Source organism: Etheostoma spectabile, chromosome 6 (genome assembly GCF_008692095.1).
Source record: "Etheostoma spectabile isolate EspeVRDwgs_2016 chromosome 6, UIUC_Espe_1.0, whole genome shotgun sequence".
In the NCBI taxonomy this organism is placed as follows: Eukaryota; Metazoa; Chordata; class Actinopteri; order Perciformes; family Percidae; genus Etheostoma; species Etheostoma spectabile.
The window spans coordinates 29,768,526-29,782,067 of record NC_045738.1 but is presented as its reverse complement, the minus strand read 5'-3'; the positions used below and the strand labels follow the sequence as shown (position 1 = coordinate 29,782,067).

The window sequence follows — 13,542 nt, the reverse complement described above, 5'->3', positions numbered from 1 at the left end:
TTTTCTGGTTTGTCTATAGATAGAGTCTATCATTGCAACAGTAAGAGATTCCAACCTGAAGCTAACGTTGGCCTTTGGGATCGGCATGCATCACGCAGGCCTGCATGAGAGAGACAGAAAGACTGTGGAAGAGCTGTTTGTCAACTGTAAGATCCAGGTACGACCTCCTTCTGTACACTCCTTAAACACTTCAACTGACTGCTTGACATACCTCTAAACAACGTTAGATAGCCTTAATACAAGTGTTGTGCAATGTGATTGATGACATTTTATTGCAGAAATTATCAGTGCTCTGCTGGTTGTCAGTTTTAAGCTACTGTAGGGAATAATGATTGAACTATTATGCATGCGATAGGTAGAATGCATATACGCTCCCATGTTTTCCTTAACAGTACTCATACTTACGCACAGTGACAGACTCACGTAGTAGGAGCTGTGCCAGAATGTCTAAAGTTGTAATTTCTGTTTGTTTTGTAAAATTGGCATTGATACTCACAATACTCACCCCTACTAATACTTTTTCACTCTGTATGCATTTCATTTCTTGGTTATTTTTTTATTTATTTGTGTCAAGTTCCCTCTTAATTTGTATGAGTCCAGTAAGCTATCATGTCTTTTTTCAGGTTTTGATTGCCACCAGTACTCTGGCATGGGGCGTGAACTTCCCGGCTCACTTGGTGGTCGTTAAGGGAACTGAATACTATGATGGCAAATCCAGGCGCTACGTGGACTACCCCATTACAGGTACAGTCCTGTCCAATAGGTATTTTCTAACTGGTCCATAGTGTACAATTTGTTTAAATTACCATAACAGAAGAGATGTTCTCCGGGAACCATCACCTTATCGTGGTGGAGAGGTTTGTGTGTCCCTATGAACCTGAGGGCTGTGTTGTCTGGAGCTTTGTGCTCCTGGTAGGGTCTCCCATGGCAAAGAGGTCTCAGGGGAGGGGCCAGACAAAGAATGGTTCAAAGACTTCGATGGTTGAACAAGGAAGGGATAGAGAGACCCCGCCCGGAAGAAGCCCGGGGCCCCCGTCTGGAGCCAGGCCCAGATGGTGGGCTCGTGAGCGAGCGTCTGGTGGCCGGGTTTGCCACGGAGCCCGGTCGGGCACAGCCCGAACAAGCAACGTGCCACCTCTCCCTCCAGCCCATGGGCCCACCACCTGTGGAAGGATCCAAAGGGGTCGGGTGCGCTGCTACATGGGTGGCAGCGAAGGTCAGGGGCTTCGACGGACCAGAACCGGGCGGCAGAGGCTGGCTCTGGGGACGTGGAATGTCACCTCTCTGTGGGGGAAGGAGCCGGAACTTGTGCGGGAGGTGGAGCGCTACCGGTTAGATCTGGTGGGGCTTACCTCTACGCACAGTCTCGGTTCTGGAACCATACTCCTGGATAGGGGTTGGACTCTGTCCTACTCCGGAGTTGCCCATGGTGTGAGGCGCCGGGCGGGTGTGGGGATACTCACAAGACCCCGGCTGAGTGCTGCTGCGTTGGAGTTTACCCCGGTGGGCGAGAGGGTCGCCTCCCTACGCCTGCGGGTGATGGGGGGGGAACTCTGACTGTTGTTTGTGCATATGCACCAAACAAGAGTTCGGAGTATTCGGCCTTCTTGGAGACCTTGAATGGAGTCCTGTATAGGGGACTCCATAGTTTCTGCTGGGGGACTTCAATGCACACGTGGGCAATGATGGAGATACTTGGAGAGGCGTGATTGGGAGGAACGGCCTCCCTGATCTAAACCAGAGTGGTTGTCTGTTGTTGGACTTCTGTGCTAGTCATGGATTGTCCATCACAAACACCATGTTCGAACATAGGGATGCTCATAAGTGTACTTGGTACCAGAGCACCCTAGGCCAAAGGTCAATGATCGATTTTATAATTGTTTCATCTGATCTGAGGCCGTATGTTTTGGACACTCGGGTGAAGAGAGGGGCAGAGCTGTCAACTGATTACCATCTGGTGGTGAGTTGGGTCAGGGGGTGGGGGAAGACTCTGGACAGACCTGGTAAGCCCAAACGGGTTGTGCGGGTAAACTGGGAACGTCTGGAGGAGGCCCCTGTCCGACGGACTTTCAACTCACACCTCCGGCGGAGCTTTTCGGACATCCCTGTGGAGGCTGGGGGCATTGAACCTGAGTGGACAATGTTCAAAGTTTCCATTGCTAAAGCTGCGGCGGCGAGCTGTGGTCTTAGGGTTTTAGGTGCCTCAAGGGGAGGTAACCCACGAACACCCTGGTGGACACCGGTGGTCAGGGAAGCCGTCCGACTGAAGAAGGAGGCTTTCCGGGATATGTTGTCTCGGAGGACTCCGGAGGCAGTTGCAGGGTACCGACGGGCCCGAAGGGCTGCAGCCTCTGCCGTGACAGAGGCAAAGCAGTGGGTGTGGGAGAAGTTTGGAGAAGATATTGAGAAGGACTTTCGGTCGGCACCAAGTTGCTTCTGGAAAACCGTTCGCCACCTCAGGAGGGGGAAGCGAGGAATTATCCAAGCTGTATACAGTAAGGATGGGACGTTGTTTATCTCAACTGAGGAGGTAATAGGGTGGTGGAATGAGCACTTTAAGGAACTCCTAAATCCAGCTGACATGCCCTCTGTGGTAGAGGTGGAGCTGGAGGATGATGGGGGATTGTCGTCAATTTCCCTGGTGGAAGTCGCTGAGGTAGTCAAACAACTCCACAGCGGCAAAGCCCCACGGATTGATGAGATCCGTCCAGAAATGCTGAAGGCTCTGGGTGTGGAGGGGCTGTCTTGGTTGACACGCCTCTTCAACATTGCGTGGAAGTCTGGGACGGTGCCTAAGGAGTGGCAGACCGGGGTGGTGGTTCCCCTCTTCAAAAAGGGGGGCCAGAGGGTGTGTGCCAATTACAGGGGTATCACACTTCTCAGCCTCCCTGGTAAAGTCTACTCCAAGGTGCTGGAAAGGTAAGATTCCACCGATAGTCGAACCTCGGATTGAAGAGGAACAATGCGGATTCCGTCCTGGTCGTGGAACAACGGATCAGATCTTTACTCTCGCAAGGATCTTGGAGGGGGCCTGGGAGTATGCCCAACCAGTCTACATGTGTTTTGTGGATCTGGAGAAGGCGTGTGACCGGGTCCCCCGGGAGAAATTGTGGGAGGTCCTGCGGGAATATGGGGTGAGGGGGTCCCTTCTCAGGGCCATCCAATCTCTGTATGACCAAAGCGAGAGCTGTGTCCGGGTTCTCGGCAGTAAGTCAGACTCGTTCCAGGTGAGGGTTGGCCTCCGCCTGGGCTGCGCTTTGTCACCAATCCTGTTTGTAATATTTATGGACAGGATATCGAGGCGTAGTCGGGGCGGGGAGGGGTTGCAGTTCGGTGGGCTCGGGATCTCATCGCTGCTTTTTGCGGATGATGTGGTCCTGATGGCATCATCGGTCTGTGACCTTCAGCACTCACTGGATCGGTTCGCAGCCGAGTGTGAAGCGACTGGGATGAGGATCAGCACCTCTAAATCTGAGGCCATGGTTCTCAGCAGGAAACCGATGGAGTGTTTTTTTCGGGTAGGGAGTGAGTCCTTACCACAAGTGAAGGAGTTTAAGTACCTTGGGGTCTTGTTCGCGAGTGAGGGGACCATGGAGCGTGAGATTGGTCGGAGAATCGGAGCAGCCGGTGCGGTATTACATTCCGTTTATCGCACCGTTGTGACGAAAAGAGAGCTGAGCCAGAAAGCAAAGCTCTTGATCTACCGGGCAATTTTTGTTCCTACCCTCACCTATGGTCATGAAGGCTGGGTCATGACCGAAAGAACGAGATCCAGGGTACAAGCGGCCAAAATGGGTTTCCTCAGGAGGGTTGCTGGCCCTTAGAGTTAGGGTGAGAAGCTCAGTCATCCGAGAGGAGCTCGGACTAGAGCCAGTTGAGGTGGGTCGGGCAACTGGTAAGGATGCCTCCTGGGCGCCTCCCTAGGGAGGTGTTCCAGGCACGTCCAGCTGGGATGAGGCCTCGGGGAACACCCAGGACTAGGTGGAGAGATTATATCTCCAACCTGGCCTGGGAACGCCTCGGGATCCCCCAGTCGGAGCTGGTTGATGTGGCTCGGGAAAGGGAAGTTTGGGTTCCCCTACTGGAGCTGCTGCCCCCGCGACCCGATACCGGATAAGCGGATGAAGATGGATGGATGGATGAAAGAGATGTTTACATTATAAATGTGTAGAGTAAGCAATCTATCTATATCTTGGGATATCTCTGTGCGTGTGTCCCCACACATGGGCAGTGCAGCAGCGGAGGCAGGGAGTTGCTACATCCCTAAAATGTGAAGGCTCATTGATTGCAGTTCAGCTGCTACCAGTGTCATATGCCAAAAAGTGGTCATCCGCCAAAAAGTGATTGCTGTCTACCTTACATGCAAATACAATCACAGACAGATGTTAAGAGTGAGTTCTTGGGCTCTCCAGCACGTTGTTTTGTTGCCGGCGGTTGCGTACAGTTCTCTGGCCGTTCTGTACGCTGTTTAAGGCTGAGCCCGGGTCCCTCCTTCCCTCGCCCAAGGCCGGGTCGGTGCGTCCACATGATACAAGTCTTCCGTGACCACCCCCACCCCTCCTCCATGCAGTTGCTAGTAGCCAACGAGGACTTGACTTGAGTTTCTGCGCGGGAAATTCATCAGACGCCAATATCGTCAGAACATAGCCATACTGAGAAATACAGAGAGCGTTGTGTGGAGCTGAAAGTCTTAACTAGCTTTGTTGCAACTCATTTGGCAATGGCTTGGATGTACCGGATGTTGATTAATATCAAAAAGTGACGCACTAAAGATTTCAGCTTTGGGAAATTTTAAAGAAAGTCCTGGAATAGACAACAAAGTGATTACAAAAATATTCTTTCATTGCAGCTTGTTTAAAGAAAATAGAGCATTGGATGGAAAGCAGTTTTCTGTAATGTCTGTGCTCTATGTGTAGATGTTCTGCAGATGATGGGGCGAGCAGGTCGGCCTCAGTTTGATGACCAGGGCAAAGCGGTTATCCTCGTTCATGACATCAAAAAGGATTTCTACAAGAAGTTCCTCTATGAGCCTTTCCCTGTTGAGTCCAGGTAACAGTTGCACGTCTGCTGTCTTGGTTATTAGGATTCCTCTCATCACTTTCTGGTATGCTAAGTTCTAAATCTGTGCATCTGTAGTTCCTGTATGAACAAGATAGCATTCCATGTCACACTGATACCCTAATAAAACCTGTGGCAGAACTGAAGAAAATGACTCAACCTTAAAGTGACAGGGAATATCAGAATCAAGAAAAGACTTCATTGCCACAACAAGTGCACTTATGTGAAATTTGCCTAATAAACAATAAATACTGAAACACAAATATATACATACAAAGTAAAAGGCTGAATTGGTTAACTGCAAAATTTGCAAGCGAGATGTAGCACACTAAAGACCCATAAGTATCACAGGAGGGGGACAATGTCCCAGTATCATTCACAAATGACCAAAGAGCATCAGTAATTGGTGAGATATGCCTGATATGCATCATACCTGGTGGTGACACAAAGACTGGACTGAACCACAACAAACTGGGAGGCAGGTAGTTTGTAATGGTTGAATTTAATGTTCCTGTTGCAGGATAACATATGGTTGACCTGACATTGTCAGAGTAATATGAACTAACGGTACAGAAGCACAACAGCATTACCAGGAAGCTGTGCCAGCTCAAAGATCGGTGGCCAATGTACAGCCACATCTAGTTTAGTGATGCAGTACTAGAATAAAAAAATGACTAAATTTGAGTAATATAATTAAAATTGAATGAAGAAATATGGGATGACAATGGTGAATTTGAAGATACCAAATTGCCACCATAACATACAACAGATTTTGTTTCAGGTCCAGAATTGCTAGTCCTTGAGGAACTTACTGAAAACTCTGTGTGTGTGTGTGTGTGTGTGTGTGTGTGTGGTGTGTGTGTGTGTGTGTGTGTGTGTGTGTGTGTGTGTGTGTGTGTGTGTGTGTGTGTGTGTGTGTGTGTGTGTGTGTGTGTGTGTGTGTGTGTGCTTCTATCAATGAGTTTACCTACATCTACAGTACTTCATCCGTAGGTGTTTAGTCAGGAGTGCTTTTAAATGTATACACAGTCTCACAAGACTAAAAACCTAACTGACTCTACTAGAAACAAGTCCATATGCAATGTTCATGCTCAGTGGTGACATGTAACTAAGTAATTTTACTCAAGTACTGCACTTACGTACAAATTTGAGGTACTGTGCACTTTACTTAAATATATTCTTCTCATGCTATTTAATACTTATAACCCACTACAGTTCAGAGAGAAATATTGTCCTTTTTACTCCACTGTAATTATTTGACAGTAAGTTAAAGTATGTAAACAATTAATTAAAATAATTGTTGGCAATTAACCAGCTAATCTACTTGGTGGCACAAACGATTTTCTGTTTATATAAAAATAAAAAATATTGAAGTTCAAAATCCAACTCGACCGCTTATTTAGAATGATTTTGGATGTGATTGTTTTTTGTATCCCCAGCCTCCTCACTGTGCTGTCCGACCATCTGAATGCTGAGATTTCTGCAGGAACCATCTCGTCCAAACAGGATGCAATGGACTACATCACCTGGACGTACTTCTTCAGGCGGCTGGTGATGAATCCCAGGTTAGAAAAAACCTGCTCACACCACATATCATAACCAACTGCTTCAAATCATGCTGTTCAAAGCCAATGCCAACGCACATGCGCACATTCTTGGCCTTCTCCCACAACATGGTTTGAGGAGTGCCATGTTCTTCGGTCAAACATCTGTGAGCTGTGTAGACAGAGACCATTCCAGAACATTCCAGCCTGTTGGTATTTGCACGGCTGTCATCCCACATTTACCATTCAGTCTCTGGCTGAGGCCTAGCAGTAGGATTGTACCAATATACAGGTCTGTGAATCCTGACGCTCATCATTTGGGATTTAAGCTTGGATTTAAGGTCAATACTCAATGTTTGGGTCACTTTGAATCGTGTCATTTGGGGGGAATGACACTTTCATGTTTTCAGCTGTCTTGTCAAAATAAAGGCGGAAAAATGCATCCGAAACTCATAAACACTACTGAGACCCAGGATATGAATACTACTGCAACTACCACTATTACAAAGATTATCAGTGGTTGTATTATTACTAGTTATACTTTTTACAATTGGTATTGTATAATCATGTGATATCCATAATAGTATTACAATTTTATGTAATAATTTGTGACATTTCAGTATATATACTAAACATAATCAGAGTATCTGCAGGTCCTTAAAAGTTATATTTAATCCCCATCCATGCATTTTCTGTTGCTTTCATAGTGTCCAGGTTGTAATGATAACAAGCTGCCCAGTACTGCAATTGTGAAAACATATTTTACTATTGCTTCTCTTTATTGAATCTTACAGTTACAATATTACAGATCTCTAAAGGTTGAAAGCTAAACCTGTAAGGATTTGACAATGATAAGCTGAGAAATCTTTTATTAGTGTCACAATGGTGAAATTTGCAATGCATATCCAGGATTGGTTCTGATACCGGATTCAAATTCTAGTAATGATCTCCTACTCCTACCCATAGTAACTATTTTAGTGGACAGGACGCATTCTATAGATTCTTTAATAGTTGACATTATAATTCAATTTACAGCAAAGGAAAAAAAAAAGAATACTATACATTAGTGGAGCAGCATTCCATTAGACAGTGTTCTTTGGATTACATTACTTGCACTTACAGTTGACATTATGTTAGACCCACGTCTTCCATTAAATCAAAACTGCATTTGGTTGCAATATGACAAACAGATTTTCTTTAACAGTTGTGTGTCGGCAATCTTAAATTCAGCTTCATGTCTTAAATTTTGCCTGTGAATGTGCAGATCTCCGACACCATTATCTCCATGCAGCTGTGTTTTATATCTGAACAGCTAATCTGTCACTACTGCTTTCAGGCTTTGATTTCTCCGACACGCACACAAATACACACAGACACAGGGTCCCATGGGTGTCGTAAACATCTGCTGGCTGACTCCCTGTGCCATCAGGAGCCTAATGGTGATGATGCTAATGGCCATGACTTAATCAGACAGGCGCTGCCACCAGTGTGAAATGTGTTCAGTAATAAACACATTCAGCGCTTAGAACTGCATGCTGTTAACATGTGGAGCGATGGGAATAAAAGAAATACTTAACATTAAACACACATTAAATTTGACCATCAGCCATCTCAACTGCTGCTTCCGGCCCGCAAGTGAGGCTGTGATTACTCCTTTTACTGCACAGTAAATTATTTTGTAAGATGATCATGAAGGTATCATTTATTTTAATGTAATATGAGAAGTGGGCTTCTTTTTTTGTCTTTTTTTTTGAGAAGTTTGTATGCATTATGCAGACAACTGTAAAATTACCCTTAATCTAGTAGTCCCCCTCCAGCTGTTAATGACGTCATCTTTTTTTAACTTTTCACTGCAACTTAATGCTCAATCTTAAAGTTTTGGCAACAGTTTCTTGTTTGATGTAATTTATTTGTCATGGAAACAGAATATACTTTGGATTAAAATGACGTACACCAATTATTGAACATAAACTGCTATCCAAGCATGTGCATGTACTTCAACAGTTATATATTTTTTATATACCCATTCTTCCATGCAGGCAAAAAACTAACAAGACAGAGCCTATTCGGGTTAAACAACTAATCATTTTCAAATTGAAATCGTGATTTGAAAGATTAGTTAATCGTGAAGACTGGGATTAATCAAATGTGAATCATTTAGCTGAATGTTTGGTGTAACATTTAACGTATTTTATTCCTCTTTTTATTATTATATTTACTGTTTTTTCCTATGACAAATGCTGGTATAATGTTACATATCATAGATTGTTTCCAGAAATGTCCTATTTTCAATCGATCTTATTTTATTTAACACGATTGTAGAAGATGCAATATGTAGCTAAGAAAAATGGCAAATAGACTCGTAATTGTAATATCTTGCAGAAAAAAATTGTAATTTGATTTTTTTTCCCCAAAACGTTAAGCCATAGAGAAAAACAAAATGAAGAAAATAAACCATTTTTATATACTTATATAATACGTATTATCGACATCTTATTTTAATTGTTGAATGTACCTCCTACATACTTATCACATATTTTAGTAATACTAGCAGCCTTCCATTCTCCAAACCCGACATCTGTACAAGTGTTTCCAAAGTCAGAATAATTGGCAACAACAGATGCCGTTTAAAGACTTGCATATGTATTTCATCTTAGCTTGCAGCTGAAACAAACAAAAGGAAGGTCTCACACCAATACTGCGTTGCAACTTTCACAGCAATTTACAAAGGACCACTTATTAGCTCCATCCACTGACACTAGAGAACAACCAGATGGCACTCAAATAGCACCCATAACCCCCAGTAATGTTCTGTAAGCAGTTCTCCAACTTAACCAAGACATATTTTACATGACTTACATTACAGATTTCTACAGGTTCTTTTACCCTTGCAAACACATCTTTTGGATCTTTGGAAATCCGTTTTTACCACCTTTATTGAAACCGTGCTTGGTTTCTTCCGTTTTTTTTATTTAACGTACACACCATGCACAATTATTGGCATTGGGAGCTAATGAAGAATGTCTTTGATTACATTTTTGTTGAGCCTCATGTGGTAACTCTTACTTAGCAGTGCGGAGCAGTGAGCATGGAACCCATTTTGGTTGTTGGCCACTGGTTGTCTTATTTCAGGTAATAACAGTCTAACCTGGGAACCATTTACTGGCAAGGGCTGGCAATGTTTCTTTCAGCTGTGGCTTTTCTTTACAAAACAGCATGTACAAGATTCTAACCAGCAACGACGTGTCGATACAGTAGTGACAAGCCATTTCAATTTTTATTTCTGGGTTTTCCATTAGGCCCTAATGAGGTTACATCATCAGTGTTAATATCATTGAGGAGAGAAACTCTCAACCAATCTCTCATCTCGGTTTTGGGTCTTATTGTTTAATTAATCATATCTGGGATATGATGTTATATGGAAACCTGGTTGTTCATATTCATGTGTACATGTTGCTAACAAAATCCAAGTAGTTTGCAGTAGGGCTGTTGAAAGTCAAATATCATTTGAATAGTAAAAAAAACAATACTATTCGAATGCTGAAATTACTATTACTATTCTATTTGAAAGTACTATTCCAACGTACCATTCCATTCCAGTTTGATTCCGGCCTCCTCTAATCACATGTCAAAGTGTCCTGGAGCAAGACAGTTAACCCCAAGTGGCTCCTGAGACGCTGTAGGTGGCTGTCCACTGCTCCTAATGCTTAGGATGGGTTAATGCAGAGATGGAATTTCACTACACTGTACTGTTCAATTTCATGAAAGTTTCTTATTCGTCTCTTGTTAAACACACTTTCTTCTGTATTTTTACATAAAGTAATTGTTGTGTTTTGCAATCATGCTCTTTTGTCCTGTGTTGTTTAGTTATTACAGCCTAGAAGACATCAGCCACGAGTCCATTAACAAATACCTGTCCAACCTGGTGGAGAGAAGCCTGCGGGACCTGGAGTGCTCCTACTGCATAGAGATAAAAGAGGTGTGTGTGTGTGTGTGTGTGTGCATGTGTGTGTGTGCGTGTGCGTGTATCTTTAAGTTCTCTCTGAAAATTCCACAAATTCTTTAATATGCCATCAAGTTTGTGTTTGTCAAATTGTTGTTTCTATTCATGCTCCAGGATGATCAGACCATTGAGCCACTGACTTATGGTCGCATCTCCTCCTATTACTACTTGAAGCATCAGACCATCCGCACGTTTAAAGAGCGACTGAGGGCGGAGCTGCCCATCCATGAGCTGCTCTCCGTTCTGTCGGTGAGTTTCACACGGTCTACGTATATACAGCTACTGTTGTTGGGGCTGGGACGGTTACAACATTATCGTGGTCACGTGCCTTAATGGCATAATCACCGCATATTTTTTATTTTTATTTTTTTACTTTTTGCTCACGGAAGTTACATGGACAACAGATATTGTGATATGAAATATAATAATGCAATAATCATTGTGTAGTTATCCTTATGGACTGTCTTCTATCCTACAGTCAAGACTTTATGGACAGAATTTTATTTTTAAGTTGCTGGTCACTTCAGATTTGCACATGAGGAGGGACAGTCCATTGAGTTGAGGTGGACGTGGACACATTAACGTTAATGCTTTACCATTGCACATTAGCCTTGCAGATAGCGGAGTTTCCCTCTGCTTATAGCTTAATCCCTACAAAATCGCACGGTTGAGTTTCAGCCTGCATGCATGTTTTGTAGCCTAAACAGAGCAGCTTTTGTTGGTTATGTTGGTATTCGCTGTGCTGCGAAGCGTCTGCTCTGTTTTTTTGTTTTTTTTACTTTATTGACAAAAGAGCTTTCTGAACTGTCTGTGAAATAGATCAACAGTGAGGAGAGAAAGAAGAGTGGCTGTAAATGACGGCGAAACACAGTAAAGACTCTCATATTGAGCTGAAATGGAAACACCGTGCTAAGGTTTACCTGCGGTATTGACAACAGATAAAGCCACTGTGTCTTGAGAAACTCAATCTTGTTGTTTTATTGTTCACGTTTATCTCACTTTACATCAAATTTGCCATCTCTTTTTCCTCTCTCTTTTCCTCACAGCGGCACTCTACTCTCCGTTAACGCTCGCTCTCCTTGCGCGACCACACAGGCACTGACGTCACTCACTTAAGGCACTCTGTTGTTCTCGCTCTAACGTATGCTACTCGTAAGGGCGTTGTGGTTTACCGCACTACCGCAGGAATTTCTTGCTTTTCAACCGCGGTAAGGAAAAACCTGTACCGCCCTAGCTGCTGGTCTGTCACCACTTACTAAATTTTGCTTATCAATGTCACAACTTTTTTTATAAATATATATATGGCTCTCTTTGTCACACATTTGTAGTTGAAGCCATTATATAACTTTTTGTTTTGTTTTATATAGCACTTTGGTGACATGAATGTACATGCAGTTTTGTGTTTGATCACTGGGTGGAGCGTTTAGGTATATAGGTAATTATCAGACACAGGTACAGGTGCGTGGGAACGGGGAAAGCAAACAACTTTTTACCGTGTCAGCATGGCTTGTCAGCGGTATTGTTCGATTAGTGCTTAGCTGGAAAGCAGAATGAAACTTGCCTATAAATGTTAAATGTCTATAAACACTAATAACAATAATTCTTAATTCTTTTGTTTTTTTGTTGTTCTGTAATCAGTGATAGAAGTTATACCTTATTACATTGTTTTTGGCATTTGCCAATAAAAGATAGATTAAGGGAATGTTCATGCCCACACATGCATTTTACTCCCTTCTATTGTATTAACACCTTTGGGTAAGCTTCGTTAACGCTTCTCATGCTGGGGCTTCAGTGTGATATGTCGCCCTCTTCCTTTTACTGATTAACCTTGTGCATCAGCACTCTGGCTTGTGATTGGTGCGATCAACCCCAGACATGAGACAGTATTATTCACTGAGGCGTTATTATGCATCCCACGCAATCCCACGTAATTTCAAGGCAAAGCAGCCCGATTGGTTGGGTTAGGCATTGACCTTGAGTGGTTAAAGTTAGGATAGCCAGGGGAAAGGACCTGAACAAATCTAGCGTAGGCATGGACGCCTGGCCAATCGTAGCGTGTGAAGGCTTTTGAAGGGCGGGACTTGCCTCAAAGTTGCGTGGGTTCTCTAATAACGCGTCACTGAGGGGGGGAGGATGACATACAAATTTTTACCCCTGCTTTCAATGGATCAATATCTGTTTGTATTTATACATAGTGCATTTCCTTATTTCATCAATTATTTTTTTAGGCTACCTTTGAATTTTTTAGATTTTATTAGAGCAAAACGTAAAGAAAATCAAGTCATTTTGTAAAAGTGCAGTGATCTTTTCTCTTGTTTCAAGATACTTACTGACACTAATTAAAAAACCTGTCAAGAAGGCCATGTCCTTAGTGGACAGGATATATTAATGTAGTATAAAATGAGGCCATGTGTCAACAAACAAGTGAAGTTTTGCTCAAAGAATGTATATTTTCCTAATGGACATCTCTAGTTATTTGAAGGAAATGGATGTATTTCTTGATCATCTGTCACCATGTGTGGGAAGATGCAGATCTGTATGCAGATGCTGAAATTTTTTTAAAACATTTTTGACTGCTAAAAATACATAAATATAACAATTTAAATAGTCTACATTGTTTAAAGACTCAGTAGACACCTTATTTCAGCAAACTTTACTCAAACAGGAGTTAAATGTGCATTAGGACTATTTACAATAGCAGGTAAATAACACATTCGGTGCTCTAGTATAGCCGCATTTCCACTGCATGGTACGGCTCTACTTGCTTGTAACCGTTCATTTTTTGTTTTTTTATTAGATAAAAGATTGCCTACTTTTGTTGGTATCATTTAAAGATCCAAGCGAGCTGAGCCAACACTTAAAGGGGAAAGAACAACTACTCATATAACCACAATGAGTAGACCTACATATTTTAGAGAAAGAAAAAAATAATCTTTA

General features: G+C 43.1%; 1 protein-coding gene and 1 long non-coding RNA gene across 2 annotated transcripts in view; both read left to right on the top strand.

The window, feature by feature from the left end:
* The window catches only part of LOC116691164 (uncharacterized), a 631,246-nt gene that overhangs the window by 267,933 nt on the left and 349,771 nt on the right, over positions 1 to 13,542 (top strand). The window lies entirely within an intron of this gene.
* Positions 24 to 13,542, top strand: part of LOC116691151 (activating signal cointegrator 1 complex subunit 3) — a 30,628-nt gene continuing 17,109 nt past the window's right edge. Inside the window, exons 1-6 of the mRNA XM_032518525.1 lie at positions 24 to 157; positions 624 to 744; positions 4,917 to 5,049; positions 6,498 to 6,623; positions 10,470 to 10,581; positions 10,720 to 10,854. Coding sequence (XP_032374416.1) covers positions 86 to 157; positions 624 to 744; positions 4,917 to 5,049; positions 6,498 to 6,623; positions 10,470 to 10,581; positions 10,720 to 10,854 — 699 coding nt within the window. The 5' untranslated portion in view covers positions 24 to 85. The remainder of the gene's footprint in view (positions 158 to 623; positions 745 to 4,916; positions 5,050 to 6,497; positions 6,624 to 10,469; positions 10,582 to 10,719; positions 10,855 to 13,542) is intronic.